The sequence below is a fragment of the Pipra filicauda genome, unplaced genomic scaffold (assembly GCF_003945595.2).
Source record: "Pipra filicauda isolate LSUMZ 115617 unplaced genomic scaffold, ASM394559v2 scaffold216_size1298047_pilon, whole genome shotgun sequence".
Classification (NCBI taxonomy): domain Eukaryota; kingdom Metazoa; phylum Chordata; class Aves; order Passeriformes; family Pipridae; genus Pipra; species Pipra filicauda.
In genome coordinates, this window is record NW_024104328.1 from 972160 (window position 1) to 993187 (window position 21028).

Below are 21028 nucleotides of genomic sequence, written 5' to 3' on the forward strand. Positions count from 1 at the left end.
CTGAGCTGCACATCTCCCCCTGGCCTTTCTGCTTTTCTTCAGCTTGAGAACCAGTACTTTGATGCAGAGTACATTCAGCAAGTCTTAAAAAGCCCAACCTGCTGTTTCCCCTTCACCCAGGAGATGCAAATGCTCTGCTAAACTAATGAATGGGAAAACATATCATGATGCGGTGGTACAGGGATTTCTAAAGTTTATGCGTGCTGAATGCTGAGATACTTATTTTTTTCATCCAAATGGTAAGCAGTCCGCAACCCACTTCCCAGCAATGAAACCAGGAAATCTATTCCCAGGGTAAGGAGGTTTGGGGAAAAATTGGTCTTTTAAGTTCTATTGTGAATTCACTAGTCACACATTTACAAATGGACATCATACACACAGAAATTTCACTTTACAATCAAGATCATGATTTGGACTAGACAAAAGCAAACAGTTGATTAGCACAGACATTCCCATCCTAATCTATACACATGTAACATTACACTAACACTTTTGTGCTTTTTTTTTTTAATTTAATATGATCTTCTTAGAAGGCATATTATTCCTTAGACAAACTAACACAAGTTCTCAAGTTATCTCAGGATAGTTATTTCAAAAGACAATGCAATATTTCATAATAAACATTTATAATCAGGTTTTTAACAAAGTAATTCATCATATAAACAAATGAATCAGTCAGACACTAAATAAATATTTTTACTGGTAAATACTAGCATTTTGCTTATATCATGTAGGACCTGATCCTGCAAGCCCTCTGTATTCATCTTTATCCCCACTGAATGATTGGTTTCATTGCTTGTTCTAATCTACTGTTTTACTTTGAGCTAAGCAAACGCTTTCTGGCCACTAAATTAAGTAATTGAAATAAGCACTGGAATACATCCCAGTAGACAATGATTTCCTTAGATATCTTTGTGAATAATTAGTTTTTTTCTTGTTCATGAAATCATCACAAACATTTATCAACAGGCAGTTTTTGGTATTTACAATGTGAGTTGCATTGGTTAGTTGAGATCGATCAAATAAATGACATGTTCCTTGTTCTTGGCTTTCTTATTGAAAAAGCGTGACCTTTGCACTCAATTTAAAGAGCAGTTTCCATGAATTATTTCGTAAGATACTGAATTTCACTTTTGACAAACATTTGAGCTAACAATACTGGGCAAGGAAGGCAAGAGCTCCAGGAGAACAACAAGCCAGGAACTCTCCTTGAGCAGGGCAGACACGCATGAATTACCCTCTATCTGTTCCCTTCTGTCACAATTACCACCCTCTCCAAGGCAAGGGAATGGCCTTATTTTTAAGCATACAACAAGTTACAGCCAGCCCTTTAATTCTGAGTTTACCCAACCCTCTTCAGGGTTGCCTTTTTTCCTTGCACGATGAATCCAGAACAGAGAACCACAGATAAAAGACCTAAACACCCTCCTCATGCCTTGGGAAATTTATCAGGATATCCTATATAAATAGATATGTCAGTGAATTCCAATCTCTTAGTTGTTTTTTTTTTCTGAAAGGAAATGCAGAAGTTGTTGGCTACAGCTGAAACTGTTACAGTTACAACTTTTTCTTGCCCAGATCCATTTGAAATATAGGTTAAAATCAAGGTTACTGAAGCTGTTGGATGTACCCATTGCACTATTTTAACTTTAGCTGAATTGTGATGGTTTCCTGGACGTCTCTTGAGTTCTTACCACAGTATAACATGAAATGTTCCAAGTATGTGGCAAAAATAACAACGATTGTAACAAATCACTGCCTGAACTGAAAAAAGGAACCTACTTTGAAACTAGTGTCTCTATATATCTATATGTATATAGGGATATACACACACGCACACAAACACATGCACACATATATATCCCTATATAAACATTTCCCTAAAATTGGAAATTTATTTTATTATTTCTTCTGTTGGTATCCCTTTAAATACTTCATGAATCCACCATATGACAACTTCAGGCTGTCCGGAGAGCTATATCTGAACATAGTCTTATAATCTCCACTAATATAAATATATTGGCAAGGAACTTTGACCAGCAATAGTGAATTTTGAAACTTAAATAATTATTCTACAACTATTTTAACAACAAGTTGCTGCTGAGTACCAATACTCATGGAAAATATATAAAAAAAAAAAAATAGAGCTTTAACTTCTAACACTCTGTATCAAGTGCAGCTTTATGAAAGGAATGTAAAAGAAAATTATGTACTAGAGACTCATTCTAAAAAGAGAAAGAGCAACTTATACTGTTTCAAAATAAGAATACTGTATGCCTGCACTTAATCATACATGACATGACCATGTTAAGTCATAGTTACTTCTTGCCTGCAAATGAAGGATGTTGGCTCACAAATCTTCTAAAGTGTATATGAATATTTGATTAAATCCTGTTTGTTGTGAAAGTAAAGTTCATTTACACTTTGATTGAACAACGATGAGGAGTTTGTTTTAATAATAAGACTTTTAAGGACCTTGGTAGCCAGTACCAGTTGTATTTGCAAGTAGCTCCTCGGCTTTACTCTCTTTTTAAAAAATAAAGGTACAATTATAGTTATTCATTTACTTTAAAAATTCTAAAGATGAAGAAAAGTAGCATTTATACATATAAGTCCTCATATAAATTATAAAACTCAAGTTTATCTTATAGAGTTCCATCCCCAGAAGAAGCATAAAGCACTTTTGTGGTACCTTCACCGGTAAATATTTGTATCACATCAAATCTGAGAAATGCAACAAGGATGATACTGCATCTGAAAGCTAAAGGAGAACATTCTTCTGATACAGTCTCTTGTGATGGATATGCTCCATGGGCTTATATGATTTCCATGACTTGACTGAATTTTAAATAAAGGAAACATGAAGGAATTCACCTCACCAGTTCAGTAAGTATAAGAAACACCAGCGAGCAGCAGAGTCATCCCGTTTGAGGTCAACAGTCTTTGGAAGACAATGAGGAGGGAGTTTAAAACTACAACAGCAAAATCAAATAAGACAATAATGAGGTAAACTCCCCCAAAAAGGCCAAATAGGCTGAGATGTCAGGACAGAGTCCAGTTGTACCTGACACCCAAATGTTTCTGTAGCCAGAGTCCAGCGAGCTGCATGGTAGAGGCAAATGTACTTGCTTTGGACCCCAAGCACATTTTATATTGTTTCGGATCTAAATTGGGATCACAATGAACGGGATGAAAAATATGGACAACTCCTACTTCCTGACTTCTGAAAGCTTTCAAGCCAGACGTTATCACTTTAGTAAAGAGGTCTACATCCTCAAGTCCCCAGCCTTGAATAGAGGTATCAAATCCACCAGCAGTAAGCAGATCACTTTTGTAAATACAGGTAATTCCAAATCCATACTCCCTCCAAAATCCAGTTCTTTTTGTGAAAACAAAACTACTGTCAGCTGGAGGGTTGTCTCCATATATTACTTTTGGATCATATTGGCTGAAGATGATAGGATAGTAAACCTGTTCTCCCTGAATAGTGTTATCTCTGCATCGCTGGAGGAAGTCTGGTGTGAATACCAGATCAACATCACAGAATAGCAGCAAAGTGCCATTGTCAAACTGAGATGAGGCCATCTCAAGACCTAAACCTCTAGAAAACTTGCCTGCCATTGGAATCAGGGTCATATCTGCCTTAGGATATTTAATGCTGTATTCTTTCATTAGTTCTATGTGTTTGCTGGAGTCTTGGCCTGGCTCGGAACTGAAGAGAATTATTGCCAACTTTACATTCTGCCTGGGAATCAGACAAGTCTTCTCAAAGTTATCCATAAATCTTGAGAAAATATCAAATCTTCCCGTGATAGGGACGAGGATATGTATTTTCTTGTCACTGTGTCCCCTAATGTCTTTGGTGCCTTGGAACGATGAGGAAAAAATCTTTAAAGAATTTGAAAGGAAAGAGAAAGACTGAGTGTCAGTGTTGGTATCCTCCAGCAAGCTTCTTACATCCAGCTCTTCTGCTTCTTTGAAGAAAGGTTTGCTAAACAATTGCTGAAGGTAAGCATGGCGTCTCACTGGAACTGTAACTTTCCTTCCTTTGTGCCTTTTGTACAAAAGCAGCAAATCCAGAATGTACTCCACTCCATGCAGAGGGTCCACCCTGCGGTAGCCATACTGTATTTCCTTGAAATCAATGAGCCTTCCTCTGGATCTAGAGTTCTCGTTTATCATTTCCATGACTTGCATCACAGTGTCATCCAGTGCAGCCCGCAGCACGCTGCTCAGGCTCTGCCGGGGTGGCTGGTTCTCCACCATGGAATACAGAAATTTTCCGGTCAGGAACTCCCACTCGATGACTTCACCCCTTTCACGTGGCTGGAAATGATTGAAAGATGGCATCCCTCCCAGCTGCTGATCTTCCTTATTTACTTCAGTGTTACTGAGCTTGCTCATCAGGGCACTTTCCCGATGGAGCTGGATGGTCCGATAGCGCAGGTCGGAAATCTTGCGGCTCAGTATGTAATTGTGTAGCCTGTATTGGTAGGCTGGTCTTTTGTTTGGATGAAGTGTTATGGCTGCGTGAATCTTGCTGTTGTGAAGATCTTGAATGTAACCCTTGCGGTTGTGTTCGTAGTTTTCGTGGAACAACTGCTGCATCTAGAAAGAGAGAGAGAGGGGTGTAGGGGGAAAAGAGACATTAAGTGGAAGTGCTTTTACTCACAAAAGGACTCACATTGGCATCATGCTGAGCATTACCAATTCTTATATAGACCATGGTGATTTTAAGGTATAGAACTTTAAAGCATTCAGTAGGAAATAGTTACACTGTTTTGGTGTCTGTTCCAGTAGTGCCCACGGCAAGCAAATACTGTCCTCTGCCTAAGTGAAAGGACAGGTATCTTGGGTTTAATCTGTACTTCATCTAACTGCAGAGCTAAAATAACACCTACTAACTCCAGAGAAATAGAATTATCTCCTATGAGTAGCAGATAAAGGAAAAAAGGCTGTTTTTTTAATCTGCAAACAGACTGGTCTGTAATTAATACATAAGGAATATGTGCTAATTAGATTGAAAATGTTAGTCAATGAGATGTTCTAAGCTTGAGCTACAATCAGATTTTGAGATGGGTATTGAAGTTTGTCTTTCATACACTGAAGAAATCAAGAGACATAAGTTCTGATAGCATAACGTCTCACACTCAAAACATTTATCTTGTTCTACTTCAATTCTGCCAAGAACAGAAGTTTTGCTACTGGAAATAATACTAAGCATAGGGTAATAAACGTAAAAGAACTCCTAACAAAGCTAAGAACCATGAAAGTTATTTAAAACCATTGGCGTGTATGAGAAATAAACATTGTCACACTTCAAAACCAGAACTTTAATACAAAACCTCAAGAATGCCCCTCCCATCCCATTCAGACCTCAAATGGCTCTGCTGGAGTAAACATGGTTGCTATTAGTCAGATTAAAATTTTTCAGGCTACAATCAAAGAACATGTAGAAAAGCAACAGTCTCACTCTGAGAAATACCTTAAGCTATCTTAAATTTGCCCCTAAAAAACCAGATATCTCTGTTATGTTAAAGCAAGAATAAATACGAAAAAAACATACAAACTTATAATCTGACTCAAATATTCTTTATTAACAAAAACTCCTGACTAAAGCTATCAGAGAACATTTGCTCTGTGTTGGAAGGTGAGTATTTTCCTTGTTACATGAGATGAGATGAGATGAGATGAGATGAGATGGACCAGAGACAGCAGAGTTTGGGCAATTTCCTTGCTGTCACAGAGAACAGGAACCAACACCATCAGTCCTGCTAGTGTTTAAACCAGCACTGCAGGAGAAATTGAAATATGGCATCCCTGAAGACGAGAGATGGACACTGGTAGGACAGGCAGATTAGAGATTGAATTGGAAAAGAGTGTCTAGGAAAGGGCTTGATGATGATATTTGCTCTTAGAAAAAAAACCAATTTTCTCTTCTCCCTCTATAATTTACATTTTGAATTATGATAAAAGAATTTGATAAAAGAACAGCTGATCTGGTTAGATTTCAACCTCTCCAGTTATAAGGCACACTTCCTTCCTGGCCTGTTACACTTTAAAGCTGTCTCCTGTGACCTCTGCAAGGTGATTATGCTTTTGCATTCTCCATTTTTTCTGGAAAAAGTTGAAACCATGGCTTTCATATCTAGGATTTTATAGTAAAGTCCCCTTATAGGAAAAGAAAGAAAATGTGCAATGCTGAAAATAAAAGAAAGAAGGGGAGGTTGTTTTGTTGCTAAATGGCATAAGCATCCTTTCTCACAAAGCCTGACACTCCACTCTTTCCTAAGTCCTCTAATGAAGAATTGTATCTGAGCATAAATAAAACAACCATTAACTACCTTCACACGTTTATCTTATGGGACATGATATTTCACAGTAAGTTTTATAGAAAATAGTATACTGTATGTTATCCAAAAGATTTGTAACAGACAACAAGCTACTGCTGCAAAGCTAAATGCTGTCCTCCAATTGTGCAAATTCTTCTGTAACCCTCAACTTACTACAAAACCAGCTTCACAGCAGATTTATTAGCAGCACCCATTTAACAGAAGTATTCTATTAACATAATACTGCATTTTTCATACATTCCAATTCCAGATGCTTTGGTTTATTTGATGTGCTCCACTGAAACCACAGAGAGAGGATGTACTACATTATACTAATGATTTTGCTTTTGATAATCAACAACAGATTAACAGCAGCAATGAAAAAAAATTGAATCAACTCGGCACTGTAGTATTTTCACACATACAAAAACCTGTACTAATCTATTTTCAATTATGTTACCGAAAACTTTTAGTAGATCTCAATTTGGAGAAAGCAGTTGAGAACAAATATGACACTGAAATCATGAGCTCTTCCTGAAGAGAGCATGTTTTAATCTTGGTGCAATGCAGAAATTTGTTTTCAATACTGCAGTACGACAATGTCTTTTTACAACTCAAATTATTAACATCCAGTTGAAAGCAATTCAATTTGATCCTAATTTTGCTTTGAAATTTCTAAGCGAAGTGGCCAAGCCCAGGAGGCAAAGGGAAGTATGATTAAATTTCCTGGAAAATGGATCTGTGTGAGAGTCTGAATTGGTAAAATGCAGTCCAAAGTGATCTGAAAAAGGAGGTGGTTTGGGAAGTGGCAAGATTTACTGAGTATAAATTAGAATTACTTAGTATGCTAAAAGTACACCTTCCAGTAAAAGCTTTCATGATTTTAAATGACAAAGTAATAAATTCTGTGTAGATAAATGCAAAGTGTATGTGAAGAACACAGTCCTAACTATACCTGAAGAATGTCAGATTGAGTGCAAGTTGTTAGGACTCTGGAAAGAGAACCTGGTTATACAGGTTATACAGGTTATCTGCAATTTGGTGCAGATGTCACACTGAGGTTCAGTAGGGATTAAAGGAAAAGCAAGTAGCTTGAGGACAAGTTTAGAGCGAATCAGAAATATCATTACATGTTGTGGCCATAGTGCACCTGAATCTTGAAGGCTGTGGGCAGGTATCCTGTCAATATTGTGATGTCCCATCTGAAATCAATCACAGAATCACAGAATGTTAAAGGTTGGAAAGCCCCTTAAAGAATATCTAGTCCCAAACCCCCTGCCATGGGCAGGGACACCTCCCACTAAACCAGGTTGCTCAAGGCATTATCCAACCTGGCCTTGAACACTGACAGGATTGGGGCATTCACAACCTCCCTGGGCAGCCTTGTTCTTCTGTTTCTCCACTTTCAGTAAATAATTTCTGTAAATAATAAATTCTGTAAATAAATTCAGTAAATAATATCTATCCCAAATTCCCCCTCTTTTGCTTTGCACCCATTACTCCTTATCCTATCACTACAGTTCCTGATGAAGAGTCTCTATCTGGCTTCCCTGAACGCCCCCTTCGCACACCGGAATGTTGTCAGGAGGTCTCTACACAACCCTCTCTTCTCCAGGCTGAACAGCCCCAACTTCTTCAGCCTCTCTTTGTACCTCTTACCAACTTTGTGGCCCTCCTCTGGACTTGCTCCAACAGTTTCATGTCCTTCTTATGTTGGGGACAGCAGAACTGTATGCAGCCCAGGTGGATCTCACAAGAGCAGAGTGGAGGGGGGCAATCGCCCCTCTCGACCTGCTGGCCATGCTCCTTTTTGATGCAGCCCAGGATTCCATTGGCTTTCTGGGCTGTGAATGCACATTGCCAGCTCATGTCGAGTTTTTCTTTAATGTGAGTACAAAGGTACCAACAAGGCCACCACATGATCACATGTATGGATCATTAAATGAATACATGGTTCGGGCAAAAGGGAGTAATCCAAAGACGGCCAACCCCGCGATCAATAAAGTCAGCGTAAGTGAGCACCATAAGGAAAATGGATAGGAATGGTCACCATCTATTCTCACATACAGAACTATGACACCTACAAGAATGCACTCAAGACTCAAAAACAGAAAAAGAAATACATAGCTCAAGCACAGATCTTACTGCCATAGCAAGCTGCTGATGGTAAAATTTTGGATGTCTTTAAAGAGCAAGCCAACAGCTTAGTGGGAGACTTAAACCATTGCTATGAACTCCTGGAGCTCCAGCTGAGGATGTATCACAACATCTTATTGCCCTACACCCCTGTCTCAGCTACTGGTTACTGCAGAGAGAGACTGTTTTGCCAAATGAACATTTAGTTTGGCATGATACAACCACTTCACGTTCACCGAAAGCAGGGAATGGGAGAAGCTGTCTTAAATTCAATATAATACATGGAGGCACAACATTTTTTTTCATATTGTGTGACTTTGTGACTTCCCTGAATAGTTTGCTGTCTTCTGAATGATTCTTATGCCACAACTAATGCAAGAGTTGGCAAGGACTTCCGCTTGCCTCTTTTCATCCCAGCTAAAACTGCAAGCTGGTAAGAAATGCTAATAATCTAATCACGCTCTGAGGAACTCTGAACTGCAAGCAGGAATGAAAAAAAAAAATATGAGAAAGAAATAAGAATAAAGGCAATGCTTTATTTTCATGGCAGAGAAATACAATAGCTAATACGTAAGCACAATATAATTTGCATTGCAAGCTCTGAAATCATTGTAATCGCTGTGATTTACTGATGTAATAAAAAAGGAAAGTTCTTATTACATATACACAAAAGCCAAAACCAACCTACTTTATTATTGCAAGACTATCACATATTGAAAGAATGAACACAAATGGTGCTTTTTTAATTAACACGATTTTTCTTTGAGCATTAAGAACCATTCCTACCATTTAACAGGGAAGACATAAAACTTAATCCTCCATCCACTCTAGCTCTTCTTAAATCCATGGTAGTACTAAACAACTTTATCTAAACTGGACTTCTAAAAGATGCAGAAATAAGACGGACAAGAACCATTCCTGGTCTTTCTTTCCCCTGCTGTTTAGAGTTTAGCTCCACTAAAGATGAAGATTTATTCACTATTTCCAGTGAGTTTGAGGAACATTTCATCCATATGAGGTACACATGTAAATCTACTGTGTTTGAGATGATATTGTTTCCCTAAACAGCAGCAAGATGTGTGCTTTAAGAAACCCCTGAAATTCAGATGACTGCAGGCACATTAGGATGTTCTCCATAACATGCACTGAAATTAAGTGCAACACTAAGCTACGTGTGATCATAAGTTTCTGGGCAAGAAAACAGATTTGAGCAAGCTATTTTTGGTCCTATGAGAAATACTGTGTGCCTGGAGGAGATAAGGATTAAGACTGGAATTATGAAATCCGTATGAACTAAGTAACATGGAAGCAATAACAAGCTATGTTTAAATGGGGAATTGTCAGTTTGGAGGGGAGTTATTTTGGAGGGAAGCTTCTGAGGAACAGTATCATACCTAGAGACGCTGGCACAAAGTCTTGGACACTGCTCATGACACAAAGTCGAGACCATCAGGAATAGCTGAGAGAAGACATCCCACAAGAAGAGCCAGAGAACTTGGGAGATGAAACACTGCAGAAATTAAGTCATTATAATAATACAACACATACAATCCTACACTCGTGGTTGTAAGAGGTAGGTGACTAAGTATCTTCAGAAAGTTGACTTTTTAAACTGGAAATAACTGACATGTAAGGAGAACATAAGAATATCAGCAGGCAGTAAGGTGACATGCAGAGATCATGAAACTTGAGTGTGAATCCTCTAAAGAAAAGGGAAACAAAATTTTGTGTTGCATCAGTCAAAATACTTCTGAAAGACACAGCACACAATTTCACAATTCTGGGCCTGCATCTTTATCAAATGTATGAGTCCACATCAATGCAAAAGAAACTTCTCTGGACCTGAAACTATCCCATGGGAAGGGTTTAATGTTATTTGGCCTGTTTAACCTTGCAAAATGAAGGACAAGAATCATATTGTCTCTAAACACATGAAGTAAATAAGAAAAGGACGATGAAAGCAAAACAGCCCTAGGTTTACCTGAGTAGGAAATCAAAGGAAAATTTCTAGCTGTCAGAAGAAGAGTTTGGATCAGATTTTCAATATAAGTAGTGCATACAATTTAATCAGGTCATAAGCCACTAGATTGCTTGTGAGAATCAATGACTTGAGATATCCATTAATTTTTTCCTAATAATACAGTGCTTGATTTTAAGTAAGAATTAATTACATATTATTAATTCCTACAAAAAAATATTACACTGTCAATACCTAACATTCTCCTTCTATTCACAGTCCTCAGCCATAGCGTTTCCTTATGTTTCCACTTAGTGTAATGCCTAACAAACTAGCTTTATATCTGTAAACAATGAATGGTAATGTAATAACACAACCATTTGGTTTTAGTTTATAATGCATCTGAGTAGTAATGCTGTGAAGCATTGTGGCACAAAAACAGAACAAGGATTCGGGTTTCACTGTTCAAATTATTGTAAGAGATTAAAACCTACTGCTGTCTTTAGTATCACTTTGGCACGCAGAAACAACAGGGAAAACTGGAGTGTAATTATAATCTGTGAATGACAGTAAAATGCCATGTGTATAGGAGTTACATCTTGCTGCGTATTGAAAGGTGTATCTGCTGGTTTTTCCTGGAGAAGGAAGTTTGAGCCAACACAGCCACAGAAGAAAGTGATGAATGCTATTCTGTTTCACACACACGATTAACAGACACATTAAACAACCTAAGCACCGGAATCAAGTCTTGTTGCTGACAATGTCTCCAGGATGAACAAAGCTTGATGTATTGATTGCAGCTCTGATATGTAGGGGTTAGTAATGGGAAGAGTTACAAGTGCATACCACAAATTCAATTAAAACTTACTTCAGCATCAAGACTGTTCTCTCAACAGAAAGGGATCTAACTTCTTTTTCACAGATTAGCTAGGTATGATACATAGCGATCAAAATAAAAACTAAAAAAAAAGGACTAATTTTTTAGACTATTTAAAAGTAGAACAGCACTTATTTATAACTCTTCTGCTGCCCCTCACCTTAATAAATAAAGGCTAATAACAAATCCTTTTGGATAATTTCCCCCACACCTCCTTTCTCACATCAGTCAACTCACTGGACTGAAATAAGCTCAACACACTCTAAGTCAAGTGATATCAAGAAAAGCTAAAATAATGTGCTCATGAAACAGTGCTGCTCTGCTAATATTAGTAGGCTTTGCTCATAACTGCAAACCAAAAAACTCTGCTCCAAATCCCAAAGTTTTCCAGAAATGTAATATGGGTAATATAGGGAGGCTGTGTAAAGTCATGCTATTTTGTGTGTGATTCCAGCTACCTGCCTGCTACGGAGATATTTAACCAAGCACACAGGGTAATAAAATCCAATGAATCAGTATAGGCAAAAGAAGTATATGTTAAAAAAAGAATGGTAAATACTTTAACTTTTCTAATCTAGCTTGTAAACAGACAAATTAAACAGCGCTGGTATGCAAGGGCAGCATCACACACTGCAAGTACAGCAAAACGTTTTAAATTACCCTCTGCATTATCTAAGTGGAACAATTGTGCAAAAGGCAGCATTTCAGTAGTCAACAGGTTTAAGGAAGCTAGATTGTCAGCCTTTCAGGTTCCTCAGGTTTGGACTGCCTGGGGTCACTAACCTCCTTCTTTGGCACTAACCTGCCTTCAGAGTAGGAGCATCAGGTGTAACAGGGAAGGGATGGTGCTCATATAAACTGGTAACAGTCGAACAGTTACAATGAACTACAACCCTCCCCTCACCACCAAGCTCTCCACGGGCATGTGAAAGGGAGACAGCTGACTCAGCAGTTTTCACAATTCCAAAGACCTGACTCATTTTCTGTTCTGGAAGATAAAGGCGTGATCACAGAGAAGACATAACTAATTTTCCCATCGTAGCTTAAGCTTTGTGTAATTCCATGATCTTCAGACTTGTGGCTGCTCCTACATACTCAGCCACTGAGAAAGCCCAGGAGAGAAAAGCAGGTCCACACTGTCAGGGAGTTACACAGTGAGACACCAGCAAGTGCACTGGGACCAGCCACATGTTTACAACACAAGTCTTGAGAGCTGAACATGCCCTCCTTGGCATTAAATGAATATACCTGCAGTCCAGCAGCTTTGCCACTCGTTTGCCTTCATCGCAGAAGGTGAATTAATCACACTACCATTGCCTACTATGGCACCCAGGCCACAACCCTCAGCATGCATAAACTTTGCATCCTTTTGAAGATCTTGGTGGGACATGTGCACTGCCTTAGGCAACAGGTCTACGTTTAAACCTTTTCCATATGCTAAAATTGTTCTCGGGCTCTTTCCTGTCTGACTATTTCTACAGATATTTTCTCCTCAGTTCAGGCACATCTGCAAGGAAGTCTTTTCATGTCTGAAATATTTGTAACTCGTAACAGTAAATCAGATTACTAATGAAAAGATACCTCGAGCACTGAAATGAGAAAAACTTTAAAAACTTTAAAATGTTTAAAAAATAATTGAGTCAAGAAGTCAAGAAAAAAAATGAAACTGGCTGGGAAAAAAATCCCCAAACTCTACATATTTCAACACAATCCATAATTATGCATCTAAAATTTTATTTCTCTCGAGGCACAGGCATGCAGCTTGTTTTCTTCTCTACTGTTCACCAACTACAATTGTCTTTTTTCTTTAATCTCAAGAAGCTATCATTCCACAGCAAATACACTTCAGAAAACTGCTGGTTTTACTCTTTAAAGAAGCCTTTGAATTCTTTAATTATTAAAAGAAAATTCAATAAATGCTTGCATAGCCAATTAAGTACAGATTTATATTCTGGTAGTATCAGATAATGTTGAAATGATGTATGAAGAACAGCATCCATAACCTCCATTAAGTAATGCCATGAATTCTGTATTTAAATACTTTTGTCAATCAAATAAATTAACTATCCGAATTTATTACACATTTGTTTACATTAAGGAGGTTGTAAGTTTAGGAAAACACCTGGCCTTGAATGTCTTTGTTGTTTCATAATTAGCAGTATTTCACTACTAGTTCAAGTATTTTAATTCCCCAGGCCATTGGCCTTATTTGGACAGACTTTTCCACACCAAATAAAGAAAGGACAAGCATTATAAAGAGACATATATAACTACAAAACATAGAAGGTTAGCACAGGAGTGATACTTTGTTGTATCTTTAAAGATGAAGAATGGGAATTCAATCTGCAGGATCCATTTTAAATTATGCTCATCCAGGCAATATCAGATAAAAACTCATTGCAATCTTTTAGCAGTGCTTGTGTAAGGACAGAATGTGAGACAGAGGTAATACATGTTTTAAAACTAACTAGCAAAATGGACAAAATAAACATGCTTCTAGGGAAGTGAACTTTTGGAGACCTAAAACTATCTGAAAGCCTTTGGGACACCTCAGAGAACTGACTATTCTTGCTTCAAGCTTAGGCCACGTTGTTTGTATTCCTTTTTTCTGGTAATAAATGCAACACATTGATAAAACCTGAGGTAACAAAGGAGATAAAGTATGATGGAAATTGGCAGATTAAAAAGACAAACAGATCAGGGCTAGTGCATACCTAAGGTTTACCAGGAAGAACACATTAAGATTAAAAACAGGCAATCTTATAAGACAGCATTTGTGGCTGAGCACCAACTTTCTGTTTAAAACTCTAGGGGCCTTAATGTTATTTGATTTGCTTTGAAGTCTGCATATTTATTCAAACTGTCATCAAAACCTGGCTTCTTGTAAAAGCTCTCAGGTGGATTAGGTGCTCAGATATGGACACACTACAGCACAGGACTCCTGAAAGGCAGCATCTGGGGGGGGAAGTGTGATTTCATATTATCCATGATTGACAGACAAATGACAGATGACACAAACACCGAAGTGTGTTTAAATACTCAGCCATAACTTAATTTATTCATATATATTTACATGGAAGTGGTCTGGGAGATTTAGAGCTATGACAAAGCGTTGCCTACAGCAGGGAGTACTGTGCTGACTGATAATGTTGGATCATTAAAGCAATCCACTGAGTAATGCCCCCCTCTGGGTGGCATATCTTTTTATCTGCATGAGGTAAGAGGGAATTATAGAATCACAGAATTATAGAACAGTTTGACTTGGAAGGGAGATTTACAGGTCATCTAGTCCAACCCCTTTGTAATGAGCAGGGACATCTTTAACTAGATCAGGTTGATCAGAGCCCCATCCAAATTGACCTTGAATATTCATAGGGAAGGGGCATCTCCCACCTCCCTGGGCAGTGTTCCATCGCCCACACCGTAAAAAATTTCTTTCTTATATCTAATCTAAATTGATCCTCCTTCAGTTTTAAAGCCATTCCCTCTTCTCCTAATACTCCATGCTCTTGTAAAAAAGTCTCCCACCAGATCTGTTGTAGGCTCCCTTCTGGTACTGGAAGGCTGTTATAAGGTCTCACCAGAGCCTTCTCTTCTCCAGGCTGAATAGCCCAGCTCTCTCAGTCTTCAGAGGAGAGGTGCTCCATCTCTGATCATCTCCATGGCTCTCCTCTGGACTCAATCCAACAGGCCCATGTCCTTTTCTTGGGGGCACCAGAGCCAGAGGCAGTGCTCCAGGTGGCATCTCACCAGAGCCAAGCAGAGGGGCAGAATCCCCTCCCTCACCCTGCTGGCCACGCTGCTTTTGATGCAGCCCAGGACAAAATGGGCTTTCTGGGCTGTGAGTGCCCATTGCTGGGTCATGTCCAGCCTCCCATCCACCAGCACCCCCAGGTCCCTCTCAGCAGGGCTGCTCTCAATCTGTTCATCCCCCTGCCTGTGCTGAAACTGGGAGTTGCCCCAGTCCAGGTGCAGCACTGTGCACTTGGTCTTGTTAAACCTTGTAAGATTCCCATGGACCCACTTCTCAAGCTTGTCCAGGTCCTTCTGGATGGCAACCCATCCTTCAGGTGTGTCAACTCAACTGCACTACTCAGCTTGGTGTTGTCAGCAGACTTGCTAACAGCACACTTGATCCTGCTGTCTGTGCCACAGCAGAAGATATTAAATATTAAATACCACTGGTCCCAACACAGACTCCTGAGTCACCACCAGTCACCAACCTCCATTGGAACACCAAGCTGTTGACCCTCTGGATGCCACCATTCAACCAATTCCTAACTCACTGGACAGTCCACCCATCAGTTCTCTCTCTTGTCTGTTTACAGCCTGCACCTGACTGCTATGACTTTTCAAAAATCTTGGAAAGTGGCTTGCCAACTACATCAGCCAATTCCCTGTAGGCTCCCCCCTTTGCTCACTCAACTAGTGGTGAGGCTTTTTTACTTCCATTATACAGAGGTCTTGACTGCCTGGGTGGAGGGTCTATTCTTCCCAGGCAGGGGCAGGTGACTGAGTTGGGTACTGGGAGCAAAAGCCCAAAGATAACTGGAACTAACACTTTTCTCCAGTGAGATTTTTCTAATGCTATGAATATTAGCCTTATGGAGGAAACATACAGTCATGCAGTAACAATAACACAGAAACAATTTAGAAATAATAATTAAGGACAATCAGGCAAGGATAAAGGGCAAAGGAATAGAAAGTCAGCAAATATAAAGTGGAGGAATGGGAAAAGCCTGTGTGTGATAAAGCACCTAAAAGAGACAGGGCTTTTAACATTATTGAAGCTCAGAACTCAGCATGAAGCTAAAAGTATTAAACATACAGATAATAGGAACATCCAAGATGACATTACAATGGACAAGAGCAATGAGAATCCTTGCTGATCCAGGGCAAAAGCAATTTGGTAGCTCAGTAACAGGCCATAGGAAGGTGTCAGCATGATCTCACCACAAAGATCAAGCCTACAGAATGTAATATTAATAACTTTTCCCAGAGAAATGTATTTGGTAAAAAATATATCGCATCACATTAACACATTGAAAGCAGGACTTTCAGCATCTTTGGGCAACAAAACAATAAACACGGACTGGTGAAAGAAGAACTATTCTCTTTTTTTCAGTTTGTAAATGCATCTTGGGAACACTTACATATATTGCCAAGTCACATTTTAAACTCTCATCTTAAGTAAGAAAACAGAAGTGTCAGCAGACCTACCTAGTATGGACCAAGGCTATCTGTTCTATCTCCAGTAATTAAATACTCCATTTGTATCACAAAATATACACAAAATTTTTAACAACTCCTACTAAATTTGAGAATGATTGAAACCTGGTTCTGGTGGCTGGTAGACTTGACTTCCCAAAACTTATCACTGGAGAACTAATGACTGAAGCAGAGCACCCAAAAAGCATGAGTTCTTCCAAAGAAACACTCAAAATCAGTACAGGAAGACTTCCTGTTAAACTTCTTCATTCCCTTGACATAAAAGCTTCCCATCAGTCTGCATACTGGCATGATAGGTCAGATTTAATCCTGTTTTTTATTAAATTTTCCTACACTTGTACTACATTCAGTCATTATCCAGCTGAGGAACTGAACAGCATGATCTCCTTGTCAACCAAGTTTTCCCTTCTTGCCGTGCCAGTAAAAGAAAATTCAAAAAAGGGACACTCAAATTAGGACTTCATTTCTTATGGTGTAATCAAGGAGGTAAGTATGGCTTCCTTCCAGCTGATTATATTAACATTAAAGTTTATGATAAGTTATGAACGCCCTTGAGGTAAAGATCCAATTAAAATAACATAAGCATGGCAGGATGTCTGTTATAATGTCTCCCAGCCACCTAAATGGCTGGTGTTGTCTGTCCAGCTGCTCCTACAAATTATACTCCCATTATACTTTTCCACAGGCATAATAGCTGTGTTTTTTGACTGGATGGTATGAAAATATAACATGAACATGACTGTATTCTTATAACACCACTGAAAATCAGTATTACACCAAAAATTAAAAAATCCCAAGCCTGCTGAGCTATATGCTTCACAGGGACCAGAGACCTCAGACTGAACATTGAGTCTGTCTTCATCCTTCCAGTATTATTAAATATCCTTAACAAGGTATTTCATTTTTGGATTTCTGAATTGGGAAGTGCTGTTGATTAATAAGAAGTCTTCCAGCTAGAGAGTGGTAATTTAAAGCCCACTTTATACTCCCTCATGTGTCTTTATGGTTGAAACTGGTTTTAATAGAGATGTGAAGATTTATGTTTGAAAAAAAGTGATATCACCCTCCTAATTCAAGTCACAGAATTCAAACTAATTTTTTTTTTTCATGGTAGTAGCAGACCTGCACATTCACAGATTTGCTCTTCAGTAATACACTCTAGTGATTTTCTTACAGATCACAAAAGTGTTGTCTAGGCTGGGGATTAACTGACTAAGAAATTCATAACCTACATGCACTGTGTCTTGTTAAACATTGTACCACGTCATTCTGTTTAACACCATATTCTGTCACAGAATAATCAAACACACAGAAAAGAGTTCTGTAAGTATTTACTATAAAGATTTTCAACCAAGACTAAGCAAAAAAAAACACAACATCCCCAAAACCAAAAATAGATAATAAATGGGGTACAGAAAATGGGATTGATATATTTAGAGAAATACTCAGGAGAAGTGAATTCCTGGTGAAAACAATTTAGAAAAAAATTAAGGACCTCAGATTTTTTACCAATCCAACTGACCAAATTATTTGAAAATGAGTTGCCTTAGTTTTCATTAAATTGTTGTTTGGCTTGATTTGTGCTTCAAATGGAGTGCGTAGGGAAGAAGAGAACAGGAAAAGGAGAGTAAAAATTGAAACAAAGGGCAAGAATCCATTTTACTGTTCTCTTGTCTCTCACTGTAAAATCTTGCAATACCTTGAAGGAACAAGAACAGAACTATAGATAGCTGGGGCTATATCTGTAGGATAACATTACATTTATTTTTAATAGCATGAGTACTAAGAAAATAATTACTCTGTCAAGGTGGCCAACAGTTCTATTTCATAACAATGGTGACACCATATATTAAGATAACCTCTTTCTCACACAATTTATTTTATGATTAGCTTGAAATAACATTACAGAGCTGTTTGAAACCCACCTAATGGGTTTAATACATTTGTCTTCTTGGATGTATGCCTAGAGAGGGCTGCTATTACTGTTACAACTCTGCATAGCAAACCCTATAAAAAGTAAACCCAGACAATCATAGAATCATAAAAGGGGTTGGGGTTGGAAGGGACCTTAAAGATCATCTAGTTTTAACACCCCCTGCCATGGCCAGGGACACCTTTCACTATATCAAGTTGTTTAAAGTCCCATCCAACCTGGCCCTGGACACTTCCAGGGATGGGGCATCCACAACTTCTCTGGGAAACCCATTTCAGTGCTTCACCAACCTCCCAGTAAAGAACTTCCTTCTACAATCTAATCTAAATCTCTCCTCTTTTGATGAGATTCTCCCTTGCCCTATCGCTATCTGCCCACACAAAAAGTTGCTCTCCCTCCTTTTTGTAAGTCCCCTTCAAGCACTGGAAGGCCACAGTGTGGTCTCCCTGGAGCCTTCTTTTCTCCAGGCTGACCAATCCCAGCTCCCTCAGCCTGTCATAATGAAAGAGGTGCTCCAGCCCTCCAATCTCATTTTTGTAGCCCTTCTCTGGACCCTCTCTAGCAGGTCCATGTCTCTCCTGTGCTGAGGACTCTGGAGATGGATGCAGTACTCCAGGTGGGACCCAGGAGAGCAGTGTAGAGAGGGAGAATCACCTCCCTCTACCTTACAGTGTTTATTTAAAATACTGAACAAAATGGGGAAAGCAACGAAGAACTTTTTAGAGCGGCAATAATAGAAGTAAGTTCATTGAAATATGTGGCAACAAACTTATTTTTCCTGCATCGTGGCTGAAGACAGATGTGAAATGAGGGGGTATAAGCAGTAAGGCAGAAAGGGTATTGCCACTCAAATTGTACTGACACAGGTTTAGGAACATGGGTTGATGTCAAGTGTGTCTGCCTCAAAACCAGGTAGACTTTGCGTTCTGAGAAAAACTGTACACTATAATGTGCATATGGCCTCACTTGTATATGGATTTCACAAATTCCATCAAAAAGGAAGAATGAAATAGTGTGTACAATATATAAAGCCAAAATGCACTAAAACTAAAAATCAGAGAAATAATGATTAGTGTTCCTACCATTACTGTGAATATGTTGAACTGATCAACTGTTTGCTGAAAGTTTCAGCAAGCAAGAAGATTCAGCTATCTTTTATCTGGAAATTAGATTTGGTCTTTTCTTTTAGTATCAGCTGGGTTCTTTAACATTTAAAGCGTCTATCAACGTACTTTCCTTAAAGATATCACCAACAGGAGTTTCTTTCAAAAACAGGTCTAAATATACAGGTATGGCACCATTTGGAATTGCAGTGACCTCTTCCACCACATAGACATGTTGTATTTAGTCTGCTTTTAAAAGGAAAAATAATGCTGTTAGTAACTCAGATTTAAGCTTTTTTCTGTATTTATTTATTCTAGCTATGCAACAGGTGCTATATGCTAGCAACAGCTGTTATGTATTACTGTATTTCAATCACTACTAGTCTGAATTATAGTTACACTGGTGATGCAGAACAGCTCAACACCACAACAATGAAAAAAGCCCACCTAGCCAAAAGGATCTTTCTGCACAGACGTACTCAGAAAGCACATAAGTTGCATTAAGTAATTTGTGTACTTGAAGCAGCTGAAAAACTTTTTTAGCCATTTTACAGTTTTATTCTTTCTCCCATTCAGCTGAAAGGAAATGTAAAAAAGAAACTAGTCCTCACTCCTCTTTCCAAGACGTGTTTATAAAGCATATACTTAACTCACCTATATTTTTAAAATGCCTACATTAGAAACCTTAACACATAATGACACGAAATCTATTTTTGTATAAAAGAAATTCAGCATCACATCAGCAAATTTTTATTAATTTCCTTCCCGTGCAAGACTTCGAAAAGAAAGCAAAGCCTGGATGCAGCACACATAGCTAGGAGCATCCACGGACAATTATGCATAATCACTGTTTTAACACTGGCATTTCTGGTATAGGAGGTATTATTTTCAGTGTGGTCTGATCTATTAGTTTCATACAGCTGACTTAGATCAAAAGTATGAGAGGAAAACATCAGAACCACTTAAATTATGAAATGGTCCAAAAACATTGCTTCTTGTTAGAAGGAAGAACCTGGGCACCATCCACCCATCAACCTCTGTGCCTAGGAGGACCAGGGAACAGATCCTTCTAGAAGCTGTGCTACGGCACATGGAGGACAGGGAGGTGATCCAGAACAGCCAGCAAGGCTTCCCCAAGGGCAAGTCCTGCCTGACAAACCTAAGAGCCTTCTATGATGGAGAGACTGCACCAGTGGACAGGGAAGGGTTACAGATATCATTCATCTGGACTTCTGTAAAGCCTTTGACACACTCCCTCACAACATCCTTCTCTCTTAGCTGGAGAGAGATGGATTTGATGGATGGTCGGTTCAGTGGGGGAGGAAGTGGTTGGATGGTGGCATTCAAAGGGCAGTGGTCAACAGCTCAGTGTTACAGTAAGCACGTCAAGATCCTCAAAACCCTCTCCATTACCTACACATTTACTTTCCAGAGATGGATTATAAATTAAATGTGCTCAAT

At 38.8% G+C, this 21028-nt stretch overlaps 1 protein-coding gene across 1 annotated transcript in view; it reads right to left on the reverse strand.

The window, feature by feature from the left end:
* Window positions 1-318: 318 nt before the first annotated feature.
* The window catches only part of CHSY3 (chondroitin sulfate synthase 3), a 139231-nt gene continuing 118521 nt past the window's right edge, over window positions 319-21028 (reverse strand). Inside the window, exon 3 of the mRNA XM_027714438.2 lies at window positions 319-4608. Coding sequence (XP_027570239.1) covers window positions 3043-4608 — 1566 coding nt within the window. The 3' untranslated portion in view covers window positions 319-3042. The remainder of the gene's footprint in view (window positions 4609-21028) is intronic.